The 17,500-nt window shown below is 38.0% G+C and overlaps 1 protein-coding gene across 1 annotated transcript in view; it reads left to right on the top strand.

The window, feature by feature from the left end:
• The window catches only part of LOC115224043 (integrator complex subunit 13), a 417,069-nt gene that overhangs the window by 303,203 nt on the left and 96,366 nt on the right, over window positions 1–17,500 (top strand). The window contains exon 10 of the mRNA XM_036513075.1: window positions 15,780–15,958. Coding sequence (XP_036368968.1) covers window positions 15,780–15,958 — 179 coding nt within the window. The remainder of the gene's footprint in view (window positions 1–15,779; window positions 15,959–17,500) is intronic.

Below are 17,500 nucleotides of genomic sequence, written 5' to 3'. Positions count from 1 at the left end.
GTGTGTGTATCTATATGTATTCCCTATCACCGCTTCACAAGCAGTGTTGATTTGTTTATGATGTCATAACTTAGCACTTCATCAAAAGAGCCTGATAGAATAAATACCAGTCTTTTCAACCAAAATGTTAATGCTAGAACTTTCAAGATGGTGCTCCAGCTTGGCGGCAGTCCTAATAAAAGATAAAATATATGACTGAGAAATGGCAAGACATTACCTATTTCTTTATTGCCCACAAGTGGCTAAACACAGAGTGGACAAACAAGGACAGACACACGGATTAAGTTGATTATATCGACCCTAGTGTGTAACTGGTACTTATTTAATCGACCCAGAAAGGATGAAAGGCAAAGTCGACCTTGGCGGAATTTGAACTCAGAACGTAGCGGCAGACGAAATACCTATTTCTTTACTACCCACAAGGGGCTAAACACAGAGAGGACAAACAAAGACAGACAAACGGATTAAGTCGATTGTATCGACCCCAGTGCGTAACTGGTACTTATTTAATCGACCCCGAAAGGATGAAAGGCAAAGTCGACCTCAGCGGAATTTGAACTCAGAACATAGCGGCAGACGAAATATCTATTTCTTTACTACCCACAAGGGGCTAAACACAGAGGGGACAAACAAGGATAGACACACAGATTAAGTCGATTATATCGACCCCAGTGCATAACTGGTACTTATTTATTTGACCCCGAAAGGATGAAAGGCAAAGTCGGCCTTGGCGGAATTTGAACTCAGAACGTAACGGCAGACTAAATACGGCTGAGCATTTCACCTGGCCTGCTAACGATTCTGCCAGCTTGCCGCCTTATGGGAAGACCTTACCAATAATATGAACAGCAATCTTGTGGAACCATTGCTTCATAGATGTTGTTCTAATTTAAGAAAATTCCAAAGAACCTGACCAGATATTAGTGTTGTATGATTTTGTTCTCATTCTTATTTAATTTCTACATTCTGTTTCGTTGTAAAAGAAATTATACACTTGAAGTGTTTTAAATAAGTGACATTCATTTTTGTGGCTTTATTGATACTGCTAATAATTGCATTGAGCAAATTTAAAATGTTAAAGCGTTTGAAGTAACATTATTTAAAAACGTGTTGAAAATTTTCTTTCTATTCATATATAGTTTAAATCATATGTGATTAAATAACGAGAAATAATTAGCATTTAATCACTGGTTAACTGGGTGGCGCCACCATATAACCACTCGATAATAATCATGTTACTTGTTTCAACGACGAGATCAAACTTTGTCATCTGTTAAGTATCCGAGCCTCATCTTTCATCTTTTCGCAGCATCTCAGTTACCAAACGTAACATTTGGCGTTCGTTAAATGTTTAATCTTGAAGCAAAGAACAACAACAAAAAAAATATATAAATAAATTATAAAATATTTTTAAAAAAAACATAAACAAGTAGTAAACATTAAATAAATAAATAAATAAATAAACAAACAATCACAAAATCAGTAAACAAACAAATCTCTGTTGCTCTTTAGTGTGTGTCTGTGTGTGTGTTTACATGTAGGTGTGGTGTGTATATATGTGTGTGTGTGTGTACATGTATGTGTGTATTTGTGAGTGGGTGTATTTCTGCTTGTGATGTGTGTGCGGGTGGGTGTATTTTGCTCTGTCTGATGGTGTGTGTATGTATGTGTATTTTTGTGCCTGTATATATATATCTATGTATGCATGATTATATGTGTGTGTATTTTTGTGTGTGTGTGTGTGTGTGTGTGTGTGTGTGAGAGAGAGAGAAGGAGAGAATGAATGTGTGTGTGTGTGTGTGTGTCTACTCATGGTCGTTGTGCATGTTGTGTATACACGTGTATGTATGCACATGTTTGCTCATTTGCATCTGTGTATGCATGTACAGAGTGTGTGTGTGTGTGTGTGTGTGTGTGTGTGTGTGTGGAAGTGAGAGGGAGAGGGTTAGGGAGAGAGGTAGGGAGACGTGAATGTGTGTTTCTTTCTGCATGTTTCAGTTTGTGGGTGTGTGTTTGTGTTTCAGTTTATTGTATGTGTATGTATTGCGTATGTATGTGTTGTACATATAGTGGTGTGTGTGTGTTTCTTTCTTTCTGTGGTGTGTGGTGTGTGTGTGAGAGAGTGAGGTACTGTGTGAATGTGTATTTGCATGTATGTGTTTTTGTATGTTGTGCATGTGAGTGTTGATATCTGTGTGTATATGTGATTATGTGTGTGAGTGTGTGTGTATGCTTGTGTGTATTAGTGTGTGTGAGAGAGAGAAAGAGAGAGAGAGAGAGAGAGAGAGTAAGAGAAATACACACTGTGAACATGTATTTGCATACGAGTGTGTGTGATTGTGTGTGTCTATGTATAGTCATGTATGTGTTACCATATGTGTTTGTGAATTTAGGTGTGTGTGTGTGCATATGTATACACATCTGCATGTGCATGTGTGTGCTTGTGAGACAGTCAGACTGTGTTTGAATGCCTTTGTGTATGTGTGTGTATTTAATGTGTATATTATTTATGTATGCATTTCTGTGTGTGTGTATCTGTATGTATTTGCATGTGTACATATGGGTGTGTGTTTGTGCGTGCATTTGTTTTTATGTATTTATCTCTGTGTGCCATTTCATTTGTATGCAGAAGTATTTATGTGTGTGAATATATATATATATGTGTGTGTGTATATACATGTATGTATAAATAATGTACATATATGTTTTGTGTGTGCACTTATGTATGTGTATGTATGTATATATATGTATATATATATATATATATATATATATATATATATATATATATATATATATATGTATATATGCATATGTATATATTGTATATATGCATGTATATATATGTATATATGCATATATATATATATATGTATCTATATATGTAAATATACATACACTTACATACATATATATATATATTTATTTATCTCTATCAATCTATACATGTGTGTGTGTATATCTAAATGTATTGTATGTCTATATTTGCATACTTGGCCTCTATAAACTCTTTACATCTCTTCATGAAGTATACTGAATTGTTGTGTTGATTATCTCATATAAGAGCAACATCTTGTCATGCAGGAACATGACATGCATATGTATATCTACATACAGATATACATACAAGTATTCATACTGACTCATGGACATATGTTCTATCTATCTATCTATCTATCTATCTATCGATATATATATATATATATATATATATATATATATATATATATATATATATATATATTGTTATGGGGGATAATAGTAATAACAGAATGCCCCTCCCGCATGACAAGTGGTATGTGCTAGTCATTACAAATACTGTGATGTCGAGCAGTCAGGGTCATAGATAGTTGTGTCTTACTTGTTTGTCTAACTAACTACACTGCTATAGCAGAGTGGACATTATAACAGTTTGACATTGGATTACAATAGTGACAATGAGGAATTAACAAACTCTCAAGGATTAAACAAATTCACAAGTTTTTGTGCAAATTTTACAGTCTACAAAATTGTAAAATTATGGAAGATTTGTTGGCTGGTTTGCTTGAGTTGCGAAGACAGCAAGAACAACAACAATTACTATTACAGCAACAAATGCTGCAATTAATGAATAGTAAGTCGTCTAAAAAAAGCTGAATAGATGTCCTCACCATATTATGTTGCAAACTTCCATTTTAAAGGGTTACAGAATTAACACAGTTTATAGGAACACAATCCTTCTTCCACGAAAAGAAAGTTTAAACTGTGCTCTAAATGGAGGTGTAGTCAAATCCTATTTTATGGACTCAATCATGTTCTAAAATAAGTCGAAAGGTAAGCTGCTATAAATCGGCAAGAACTTTCCGGACAACCCAATATATATTATGTATGTTTCATAATTTCTTTGTTATCTGTCTGTCTGTGCATCTGTATATGCATGTAAATATATTTCCGTAAGCACCAAGGATTACTTTTGAATACACCCATAGATTTTAATTGTCACTACAGCCATAGGTTAATGAACTAACTTAATTAGATTTACTAGATAAACGAGGCGGTTGTAAAGGTGTGTTATGGAGAGCAAGATAAAACAAAAAAAAATCAAAGAGAGATCAACTGGACGATGCTGTTTCTGTTTATTAACCTTCACCAATAATCAAATAATTCTATATTCAAAGCCAAATGTGACATCGTATTCAGAGTTACCGATGCTGTTAGGCTTTGAAACTAAATCAGGTTGAGTGAGCTGAGCATTAGGTACATTGTCAGGAGTTCGTTCTCTTCCAGAAATTAGCTGTCACTGCATCTGTAAACTAATTAAATAAATTAATTAATTTTGCTTGATATATGAGGTAGTCATAATAGTCTCTTGTTTATTATTTGGCCTTTAAGGCGGCAAGCTGGCAGAATCGTTAGCACACTGGGTGAAATGCTTAGCGGTATTTCATCTGTCTTTATATTCTGAGTTCAAATTCTGCCGAGGTCGACTTTGCCTTTCATCCTTTCGGGGTCGATAAATTAAGTACCAGTTATGCACTGGGGTCAATGTAATCGACTTAATCCATTTGTCTGTCCTTGTTTGTCCCCTCTGTGTCTAGCCCCTTGTGGGTAGTAAAGAAATAGGTATTTCGTCTGTCTTTATGTTCTGAGTCCAAATTCTGCCATGGTCAACTTTGCCTTTCATCCCTTTGGGGTCAATAAATTAAGTACCAGTTGCATACTGGGGTTGATGTAATTGATTGATCCCCTCCCCCAAAATCTAATATTGGAGAAAGTCAGCTTTGTCATTGTTGTTGTTGGTGGTGGTCATCATCATCATCATCATCGTTTAACGTCTGCCCAAGATGCCACGTAGTGGGACTGAACCCAGAACCATGTGGTTTGTAAGCAAGCTACTTACCACACAGCCACTCCTATGCCTATGTTGTTAAGCATTTTGCCAGCTAATTAATGATTCTGCCAGTTTGCCACTTTAGAAATAGCAACAATATTAATGGTTTCAAAGTTTGGCACAGGGCCAGCAGTTTGAGGAGAGGGGCCAAATTAATTAAATAGCCCCAGTGTTCAAACTGGTACTTAGTTTACTGACCCCCACCAAAAGGATGTAGAGCAAAGTTGACCCTGGCAGAATTTGAACCCAGAATGTAAAGGGACAGGCGAAATAAATGCTGCTAAGAATTTTGTCCAACATGCTAAAAATTGCAGCCACAGTGAGGAAGAACAACACTACAGAAACAATAAAAACAAGCTCAAACTAAATCACTAATATCATGCCCCCCCCCCCCATCATCACCGATATCTCAGACACAACAACTACAAAAAGCTTCAACAATAAGAACAGCAACAACAAAGGAAAGTGATCTAGCATCCATTTTTTTTGTTCATGTTTTGTTTTAAAAAGTCATATTTTCATACATTTATATTATATTATACATGTGTGTGTATAAGTCTGTAAATGTGTGTGTGTATGAGAGTATATACATATGTAAATGTGTGTGTGTGTGTGTGTGTGTATATATATACGTATGTATGTGTGTGTGTGTGTGTGTGTGTGTATATATATATATATATATGCATGTATACATGCGTTTAAATATATGTATATACACTTGTATATATGGACCTATCTGTGTCCCTTTCTCCCTCACACACACACTCTCTCTCTCTCCCAATATATATATATATATATGTGTGTGTGTATGTGTATGTATATACATGTGCATAAACATACACACACTCATGTATGTATGTGCCTGCATATACATACATACATATATACATACATATTATACACACATATACATTTATTATGTGTGTGCTTGGGTGTGTATATAGGGCAAGTGTGCTAGTGTGTTGCACTTCTACATGAACACACACATGGACGTCCATGCACCTAAACACACAGTGAATAGGCAACATGTAGACCAATTTCTTAAATAATTTCATTGGTTGCCAAAAATTGTTCATTTCAAAGTAACGTTTATTTGTTATTAGGAATAAACACTGCTTCTAAATTGACAACCGAAATAACATACAAATGCATACATGTACATACATATATGTACATACATACATACATACATGTATACATGTACATGCATGCATATATCTATACACACACACACACACAACATATATGTATTTTTATACATACACACACATACACATATAGAGATATACACAAACACATGTATATATATACATATATATACACACATGTATATATATGTATATATATATGTACATACATATATATGTATGTATGTATGTATGTAGTATGTATGTATATATATATATATATATTACACACACATACATACATACATATATATGTATATATATATATATATATATATGTATATATAATATATATATATATATATATATATATATATGATTGATTATATATATATATAATGTATGTATGTATATATGTATGTATATATGTATGTATATGTAATGTATATATGTATGTATATGTATGTATATATATACACGTACAGAATTTTTTTCTTCAAAAGTCAAACTGCTGTAGTGTAGTTTTTGTGTCTGTGGTGTAAAATGCTATTTACCAGACTAAGCACTACAGCTTCTCTCTCTCCCTCTCTCTCTCTCTCCCACTCCATTTTTATTTATTTGTATTTATATTTTTTCTGCATTTTCTTAGAAAATTATATTCCAATAATTCTAATATGAATGTTTTGAATATGGAAGTATTGATTTCCTCTGAAGTGTTGTTGTGATGCTGTTGTTGTTTTTGATATTGTTGTGTGTTGTTTGAAATCCCCACCCCCCATCTCTTTCCCACTCCATATGTATATACACATACATACTTACATAGGTGTGGCTGTGTGGTAAGAAGTTTGCTTCCCAACCACATGGTTTCAGGTTCAGTCCCACTGCGTGGCACATTGGGCAAACCCTTATCCTGTCCTATGTAATGCTTATTTATTCACATTGATTTGAATTAATCATACATTATTTTCTAGTTTTGAGATTTTGATGAGGTAACTGTTAATGAGGTAACTGTGTGAAAGGCCAGATTTGGTCATGTTGAGCATAAAACAAGTAAAATACTTTGGCCGGATATGGTCAGTTTTAATGCTAAATGGTTAAATGATCTTCTGATGACCTCCTTCTGCACCACACCTGTAATATATTTCTGGCTTTTGTTTATTTATTTTTGTTGTGAACTCATTCTTTGCTGAAGATAATTTTTGTTGTTGTTTGTTCCTTCTCGAGCCATGCCTGGCTCATAAGGGCCGGTTTCCCGGCTTCTTGGTGTATAGGTTCCCCACCTGGACAGGACGCCGGTCCATCGCAGGTGAGCTGCAAGATGCAGAGAGAAAGTTGTGGCGAAAGAGTCAGCAGAAGTTTTGCCACTACCTTCTGCCGGAGCCGCATGGAGCTTAGGTGTTTCACTCATAAACACACACATCACCTGGTCTGAGATTCGAACCCGCGATCCCTCGACCGCTGCTCTAACCACTAGGCCATGTGCCTCCACTCTAAAGATAATTGTAACAAAGTCTTGATATAGTTGCTATACCTATTAGAAATAGCAGCCAAATCATTCTCAAGATTCGTGCTACCATTTTCTCAGAGAAATGGTATCACAGTAAACAATGTCCCGGTTTTAAGGAACCATCCAGACTACTTGAAGTTTAAATGGCCCTTTGATAATGTCCTTCATTTTACTTATTTCTGTTGTGAATTTTATTTTCTGCTGTTGATAATTCATAATGTAGCCTTGACCTATTAGAAATAACAGCAAAATCTCCCTCAAGCTTCGTACCACCTTTTCCAGAAAGGAATAATGTTACATTGCACAACACAATGTACCCAAGATAATAGAAAAAAAAACAACAACAAAAGACTCGGGTGTTTATCATTGGCGTCACCTTTTGATTATAAGTCCCTGTTATGTCTCCATAAATGACCGGGGGTTAAACGGCAAGCAACCCACATTGCCAAAGTGCCAGTCAGAGACGCACCTTAGCAACCAAAACTTTCCAATAAACTTCAGAATCCTCAACCTTGCTCTAATTCTTCCGTTGCTCCGAACACACTTCTCTTCTCTTCTGCACTCACCGTCACACTTTCTCTCCCCCCGCCTCCTCGATTTTAATAAGATATCTTTGAGTTTCTCTTGTGTTCTATTTTGGCACAATTGAAAGACACGAAGCGCTATTGTTTCTTGTGTTCTTGGCCTCTGCCTTTTCGCTTTGGCATTGATCCTCGTCAACACTTCACTCTGCTGTTTGCTCTTCGCTGTTGGCTGTTTGCTCTCCGCCTTGCTCTCTTTCTGCATTCAACATACATCTGATGCTTGTTTCCTTATGGTCTTGTCTCTCTCTGTTTGTATTTGTATTTGTGTGTGTGGTGTGTGTGTGCCTGTCTGTGTGTGTGTGCCTGTCTGTGTGTGTGTGTGTACATGCAAACAGATATGTAACATACGTGTAAGTTACATACATACGTACATCTACACTGCCATGTGTGTGTGAGTGTGTGCATATATATATGTGTATAGGTATGTGTGTGCATATACATGTGCATGTTTGTGTGTGTATTTACACATTTGCACACACACACACACACATACAATGTGTATACACACACATGCAATGTGTATACAGACACATACACATAAGCATGCACACAGACTTATTATGTGTGTGTGTCTGTATACACATAGCATGTGTGTGTGTGTGTGTGTGTATACACATGTTGTATGTGTGTGTGTGTGCAAATGTATGTTATCTGCATCTCTCTGTATGTATGCGTATGGATGTGTTATTTTACATTTTTGAAATCAATATAAAGAATTGATATTGATATTAGTATTGGTGGACAGAAAGGAAGACAATGGTGGTGGTGGTGGTTGTTGTTGTTGTTGTTGGTGGTGGTGGTGACGGCATGCTGGTTGTGGCTGTTTTGGTGTTTGAGGTGGTGGTGGGTGTAAACATGGTATTGGTGGTGGTGGTAGTGGTGGTCGCGGCGGTGGTGTTTGTATTCTGCTGATGGGGGACTGAGCGGTTGTGCCGATGGTGTTTGCACCGGAGGTGTTTATGTGTTGGTTGTAGTGGTTTATATGCAGTAGTAGTAGTAGTTGTAGTAGTAGTAGCAGTAGTAGGGGGAGGAGGAGTGGCAGTGGTGGGGATGGTGGCATTAGGATGGTTGAGGTGTTGGCATTGATGGTGGTCATGATGGTTGTGGTAGGTTTAGTGGTAGTGATGGTATATAGATGGTAGATGGTGTGCAGGGGTGGCGAGGGTTAAGGATGATGGTGATTTAAGTTTTCTGAGGTGTTGGCCTTGATGATGATGATGATGATGTTGATGATGGTCTGGTGGTGGTTGTAATAATGATTGTGATTGTGTGATGGTGGTGGTGGTAGTAGCAGTAGTAGTGGTGGTGGTGATTGCGGTGGTAGTTGTGGTACTGGCCTTGATGATGATGATGATGATGATGATGTGATGATGATGATGGTGATGGTGGTGGTGGTAACAGTAATGATGCTGCTGCTGATGATGGTGATGATGATGATGGTGATGATGATGATGATGATGGTGATGATGCTGCTGCTGATGATGGTGATGATGATGATGGTGATGATGGTGATGATGATGATGATGATGGTGATGGGGGTTGATGGTTATGATTGTGGTGGTGGTGGTTGTGGTGGAAGTAGTGAGAAATGCTGATTTACGTAGTGTCTCCCGCTCACGCCTGCCCCGCCCCCACCATTCCCTGTTAACACCAGTTTACTGCCAAAGAATGTCATTGATCTTTCGATCTGTGAGTGTGTGTGGGGGAGGGGCACGGAGAGGATGAGGAGAGGATCTGTAACATGCACTGCATGTGTGTGTGTGTGTGTGTTATACACATGTTGTATGTGTGTGTGTGTGCAAATGTATGTTATCTGCATCTCTCTGTATGTATGCGTATGGATGTGTTATTTTACATTTTTGAAATCAATATAAAGAATTGATATTGATATTAGTATTGGTGGACAGAAAGGAAGACAATGGTGGTGGTGGTGGTTGTTGTTGTTGTTGTTGGTGGTGGTGGTGACGGCATGCTGGTTGTGGCTGTTTTGGTGTTTGAGGTGGTGGTGGGTGTAAACATGGTATTGGTGGTGGTGGTAGTGGTGGTCGCGGCGGTGGTGTTTGTATTCTGCTGATGGGGGACTGAGCGGTTGTGCCGATGGTGTTTGCACCGGAGGTGTTTATGTGTTGGTTGTAGTGGTTTATATGCAGTAGTAGTAGTAGTTGTAGTAGTAGTAGCAGTAGTAGGGGGAGGAGGAGTGGCAGTGGTGGGGATGGTGGCATTAGGATGGTTGAGGTGTTGGCATTGATGGTGGTCATGATGGTTGTGGTAGGTTTAGTGGTAGTGATGGTTATATAGATGGTAGATGGTGTGCAGGGGTGGCGAGGGTTAAGGATGATGGTGATTTAAGTTTTCTGAGGTGTTGGCCTTGATGATGATGATGATGATGTTGATGATGGTCTGGTGGTGGTTGTAATAATGATTGTGATTGTGATGGTGGTGGTGGTAGTAGCAGTAGTAGTGGTGGTGGTGATTGCGGTGGTAGTTGTGGTACTGGCCTTGATGATGATGATGATGATGATGATAATGATGATGATGATGGTGATGGTGGTGGTGGTAACAGTAATGATGCTGCTGCTGATGATGGTGATGATGATGATGGTGATGATGATGATGATGGTGATGATGCTGCTGCTGATGATGGTGATGATGATGATGGTGATGATGGTGATGATGATGATGATGATGGTGATGGGGGTTGATGGTTATGATTGTGGTGGTGGTGGTTGTGGTGGAAGTAGTGAGAAATGCTGATTTACGTAGTGTCTCCCGCTTCACGCCTGCCCCGCCCCCACCATTCCCTGTTAACACCAGTTTACTGCCAAAGAATGTCATTGATCTTTCGATCTGTGAGTGTGTGTGGGGGAGGGGCACGGAGAGGATGAGGAGAGGATCTGTAACATGCACTGCATGTGTGTGTGTGTGTGTGTGTGTGTGCATATAATTATATATATATATGTATGTATATATATATAATATATATATATATATATATAATGATAAATATCAAAGTGAGTTATATACAGTAGCGGTAACACATCGTGACGTATTTTTGCCATTTCAATATGGCTAACCCCTAAGGTTAGCCATATGGCCAGCTGGAGGAGTGTGTCCTCCTGGGGCTAAAAACTACAGTAGCATCCACCCTTAGGGGTTAGCCATATTGAAATGGCAAAAATACGTCACGATATATATATATAATATATATATATATATATATATATATATACACACACACACACACATAGATATTGAACAATGAGAATCAGTGCTTAGCACCAAACTGGTGGATGAAGATTCTTTATTTGGGGGTTAAGAAGGCTACCAATGGTTTTGTGCAGAGAGAAATCTCTCAACGATTATGAAACCTGTCCCAGTAGAACACTGACATGTGCCTCCATCTTCGTTGAGAATGCCCAAAATTACACGAGACTGTATGGCATTTTTGGGATAAATAAATATACAGATCATGGGAGGTGACTTATAGGGAATATTTTAATTGTTGTCACCTTTGTGTTAACTCTGTGATCTTTGTAATGGATTAATTCTGTAATCATTTTATGTGACAAAGCTTGTACATATCCAAATTTATTAATATAAGTATAAATACACATGTACGTGTAAATACATTGGGTTGTGAATTCATAAGTATGCTGTCACATTGATGTCATGAATTAACATATATCTGTGAAATGATGGAATCCTGCATAAGTTTATGATGGGGGGGGAGGCATGTGTAATTTATGTATAGTGTTCACATAAGGCATATAATTAATGTCCAGAGAACAACTTATCCAGATTGGAGGGGTGGCCAAGCAGATGGGGGAAGGGGTCTCATACTTGAAATTTTGTGGTAGAAAGTTTCTTTCCTAATGTTTAAAATGTTCGCTGTTGATGTTATGATGTTTAGTTTTTCCAGTGATGCAGGGATCATGTTAACTGCCCCATCTTCTGTATTTGTGGACCTTACCTATAATGCTCCATCTGCTGTTCGATAACATAGCCAAAACATAACCAGAAAGAACCCCGCCAATTATAATGTAATTAGCAGTGAGGCTAAAAAAACCTTGCCATGAAGGTTGTCCCATGCAAACATTTTGTAACACCGAAAGAGCATTAAGACAATTTTACATCTGTAAATTAATTAAGTCTCGCAAAAAGTAAAATAGGTATTATCAATGATGATCTGTATATTTATTTATTTATCGCAAAATCTTGTATAGTTTTGTGTAGCTTTTTGTATTCTCACCCAATATTGAGAGACATACCAATGCATCTCGTGTGTGTGTGTGTGTAAGTACTTATTTGCATGCATCTATTTATGTAAGCACCTGTGTGTTTGTATATATGTCATCATTATCATTGTTTAACGTTTGCTTTCCATGCTGGCATGGGTTGGATGGTTTGACTGAGGACTGGCCAGGAGGCTGCACCAGGCCCCATGGCAAGAACTGGCCAGACCCCAATCTGATCTAGCAAGGTTTCTACAGCTGGTTGGCGTTAGGAAGGCTATCAAGCTGTAGAAACCTTTGCCTGGTGTAACCATCTGACTTGCCATCCTCAGGGAAACCGTCCAACCCATGCCAGCATGGAAAGCAGACGTTAAACGCCGATGATGTGATATGTGCATGTTTGTATATATGCATGTGGTGTGTGCATGTGTGTGTATGCATATACATTTGTCTATGTATCTATGTATTTAGGTGTGTGTGAGTACAATATATGTATGTGTGTATATATATATCCATGCCAGCATGGAAAACGGATGTTAAATGATGCTGATGTATGTGTGCCTGTACATATGCATATGTGCATATCTTTGTCCATTTGTGTGTATACGTGCTTCTATTTGTACATGTGTGTGTGTGTGTTTGTCTTATTTGATTGTCTTGTAATTACCTTGTTCGCAATTACATTGTTGTTGACATTAACGAGCTCAATAGATCAATCCAAGGTTTGTCCAATCTATTTTCAGGTTGTAGGCTGGGGACGTTGGGATTTCAGCAATGGATGGGGAAGTCGTGTGTGGACTCTCATGTGGGTTGCAGTGTGTAAGAATGTATGTCTGTTTATTTGCAGTAGTTTATGAGATAGGCTGAGTGTGTGTGTGTACGCATGTGTGTGTGTGTGTGTGTGTTTGTGTGAGAAAGCATGGGTGTGTCTCTAAGCCATATGGTTCTGTGTTCAATCCCACTGCATGGCCCCTCACGCAAGAGTCTTCTACCATAGCCCTAAGCCAACTAATGCCTTATGAGTAGTGTGTGTGTGTGTGTGTGTGTGTGTGTGTGTGGTTTATATGCAGGGGTTGGGTGCAGTATGACTGAATGGTTAAGACATTTACTCTGTAATCATGAGTTTCTGGGTTCAGTTCCTCTGCATGGCATCTTGGATAACTGTCTTTTACTGTAGCCTCAGTTGATCAAAGCCCTCCTTCTCCCCTCCTCCTCTTCTTCCTCCTCCTCCTCACCACCACCACCATCATCATCATTATCGTTATCATCATTGTTGTTATAATTGGCTTCATCATCATCACCATCATCATCGTCGTCATCACATCATCATCATCACCAGCACCAGTGCTTTTTACATGGCACCTTGGTTTTAGGATCTCAATTCTGTTGTGGTGGGCAGGTCTTCTCGAGTACAGCAATGCACCACATATCTCAACCCTCTGTCATCAAAGGTTAAACTCACACTCTTACTCCTGTGAGTGTAACAGCCTAACCATTAAACTACGGCCCCTCATCAGAGCACCTGTGTTGATAATTCAATGTTTGATATTTGCTTAGATTTTAAATCCCAAATGAAAATTTTGTTATTACCTGAAAGATAACAAGATTTTATTTGGCAAACATTTGTCTTTGGGATAAGCTGTATCCCAAACATGGGTTTAATTACTAAAGAAAGATAAATTTATTTAGAGACAAATTATAATTCATATTTATTTTCAAAACAGTATTCACAGGGATTCTAAATTTGTTTACACACACACACATACACACACAACATCATATTAATTATATCTCAACATTTAGCAATCATTAACTACTTCTTTTTAATCTGAGGAGAAAGTTTTTTGTCATATAGACGTGTGTGTATGTGATCTTGATGTATAGTTTCTTATCCTGTTAGGCATTAAAACCATTTCTTAAAGATAAATGTGTTTTGGTGTCTGCAGCCTGACAAGATTTCATTTCTCTTGTGTGTTTTGTGTGGTTACGTAGAAATTTTCTCTAGTACGTAAAGGGCAGATTTAAGAACCCTTTATGTATGACATTGCATAGTTTATTATTTCCCATTTTATAGTTGCAGTATGTTGTTGCCTTTTAAATTCCAGATGTCTTTGGATAGAGAAAAAGACAAATGTGTATAGAGTACCATCATCCAGTCTACATTCAGTAAAGTCGTAAAGACTTGAAAAAAGTACTGGGGTTGATTTGTTTTACGAAGCCTTCCAAGGCATTGCTCCAGCAAGGCCACAATCCAGTGACTGAAACAAGTAAAAGATAAAAAATAAAGATAAAAATATGTTTCCTCTGGCAGAACAAATTGGGCAGTATTTATAAAGAATTGCTGTGAAAAACTGTTATTTAGAGAAATTGAAATAATGAAGAAAACTTCATGTCTTGGAATGAAATAAGTTGGGAATGTAAAAATTAGAATGAAACGAAGGAAAAAAATGAATGAAAAGAGGAAAGAGAAAAACTTATATTAAATCTTTTCCTATTGAAAAATAAAAATATGAAATGATAAAGCGACACTGCACACATATGTCCACCTGTACACAGCACACACACACACACACACACACATACACACACACACACTACATACAAGACCACATGCTTATGTAGATTCACAGACATATAAATACATACATAACATGTTCTTCAAACTGTGTGTTTGTGTATGTATGTGTACACAGATATGTACATACACACATACATCTATACACATCGTACACACTATCACTCACACACAAATACACACACAGATGTGCATGCATACATCTGCAAACATCCATTCACATGTACATCAGTGTGTATATATGTGTGTATGTGTGTATATATATATATATATATATATTTACACATGCACACACACATACACACACACATACACACACACATCCTTACGTACATTATAAAAAATTGCATATTAATATAAGTATGTAAATTTATATGTGTACACATATATACACAGATATGTTATTGTTTGTGTATATATGTGTATGTATGTATGTATGTATGTATGTGTGTGTGAATATATGTATTTAGACATATATAAATCTATATGCATATATATGTGTATATGTGTCCTTTGTTGTATCGTTCAGTTATTTTAAGTTTTTAAAAAATTTTCATTAATTTTTTTTCTCCTCTCTTTTTTCATTATGCTTTTAAGTTTCATCCTGTTCCTCCTTTTTTCATGATTACAGGTATGACATTATAATTTTCCCACACAATATGTGTCTACAGTACGGTCCAGGTCTGCCCTGCCACAGGCAACACCCATGTCTAGAATATTTGTCATGTATACACATATACACATACACACTTTAATCTTCCTTTGTTCAGTCACTCTTATTTTTACCATCGGTTATGCACTTTTTAACCATCGGTTATGCTTTTTTTAACCATCGGTTATGCTCTTTTTACCATCTGTACTCTGTATCGTCTCTTTTATTTCAGGGCGTGCTGTGATGTTAGAACAACCACGAAAGTCAGGTACAAAGGTCATATCTCATATGTTGGCCAGTCATGGAGGTGAAATCTTCATCCACACCCTCTCGATATGCCGGTCAATATTGGAAGACCCTCCCTCCATCAGTGAGGGCAGTGGTGGACGAGTGACAGATTACAGAATCACAGTGAGTTTACCTTTATATTTTGAGAATGACTTTTAGGGACACCATATTTTGTTATGTAACCATAATACACTGCAAGGTATATTAAATGGCTTGTAAGTCAATGCTGTCTTTTCCTGTGTTAGCAGTGCTATAAATACTGTGTCTTCCTGTGTTAGCAGTGCTATTAAATCACATGTTAAGGCAATCTCTACAGATTTTCTGTTGAAATTTTAGCTAGTTCTAACTTGGTTACATTTCATATCCAAATACATTAATGTAAACGACAATGTGACTGAAGATGGAAAAATGGGTATGTGCAGTAGTGGCTGTGTGGTAAGTAGCTTGCTTACCAACCACATGGTTCCAGGTTCAGTCCCACTGCATGGCACTTTGGGCAAGTGTCTTCTACTATAGCTTTGGGCCAACCAAAGCCTTGTGAGTGGATTTGGTAGATGGAAACTGAAAGAAGCCTGTCGTATATATGTATATATATATATATGTGTGTGTCTGTGTTTGTCTCACCAACATCGCTTGACACCCAATGTTGGTGTGTTTACGTCCCCGTAACTTAGCGGTTTGGCAAAAGAGACCGATCGAATAAGTACTAGGCTTACAAAGACTAAGTCCTGGGGTCGATTTGCTCGACTAAAGGCGGTACTCCAGCATGGCCACAGTCAAATGACTGAAACAAGTAAAAGAGTAAAGAGTAATATACACACACATGACAGGCTTCCACACAGTTTCCCTCCATCAAGTTCACCCACAGAACAGGTGATTGCAAAGCCAGCATCTCAACCAGACAGCCATTCCTGTTCCTGATGGTAGTGAGAATTGCAGTGGTTGGAATGGTATTGATGGTATGATATTAGGAGGGGAAGTAGGTAATAATGTTGGCTTTGATGTAAATGCTGAGCAGCAGCAGTAGTAGTGGTGGTGGTGGCGGTGGCGGTGGCGGTGGCGGTGGCGGCGGCGGCGGCGGCGGCGGTGTGGGAAGGGTGGTATAGGTGATGGTATAAGCAGTGGATAATGGTAGATGTTATGATGTTATAATCACAGCATTAATAGCCAGTGTAGTGATGATTTGGGGTGGTGCAGTGTGTTGGTAGTGGCGGCAGCGATGGTGATGATGGTGGTAGTGCTCATAGTGGCAGTAGTGATGATGGTGGTGGTGATAGTAGCGGTGGGTAGTAATAGTAGTGGTTGTGGTCATGGTGGTGGTGATGTTCATAGTGATTAGAGTTGTGGCGGTGGTGGTGGTGGTGGTGGTGGTGGTGGTAGGGTGTTGTGGTGGTGATGGTGGTGGTGGTGATGGTAGGGTGTGGTGGTGGTGGTGGTGGTGGTGGTGATGGTAGGGTGTGGTGGTGGTGGTGTTTTGGTGGATGCATTGATGGACTTTTAAAGTGCTCAGTAAATACTTTGGAATAATGAATTCAAAGTTGTTAAATGCACAGGTTTTATGCAGATTTATTGCAGTTGATGCACATAATTATAGCTTCAGGTAAATCCATGGATGTATAACAGGATAAACATGAACAGATGTATATATATATGTGCGTGGAAGTG

This window comes from Octopus sinensis, linkage group LG24, assembly GCF_006345805.1.
Source record: "Octopus sinensis linkage group LG24, ASM634580v1, whole genome shotgun sequence".
In the NCBI taxonomy this organism is placed as follows: domain Eukaryota; kingdom Metazoa; phylum Mollusca; class Cephalopoda; order Octopoda; family Octopodidae; genus Octopus; species Octopus sinensis.
This window is presented reverse-complemented; position numbering and strand designations above follow the sequence as displayed.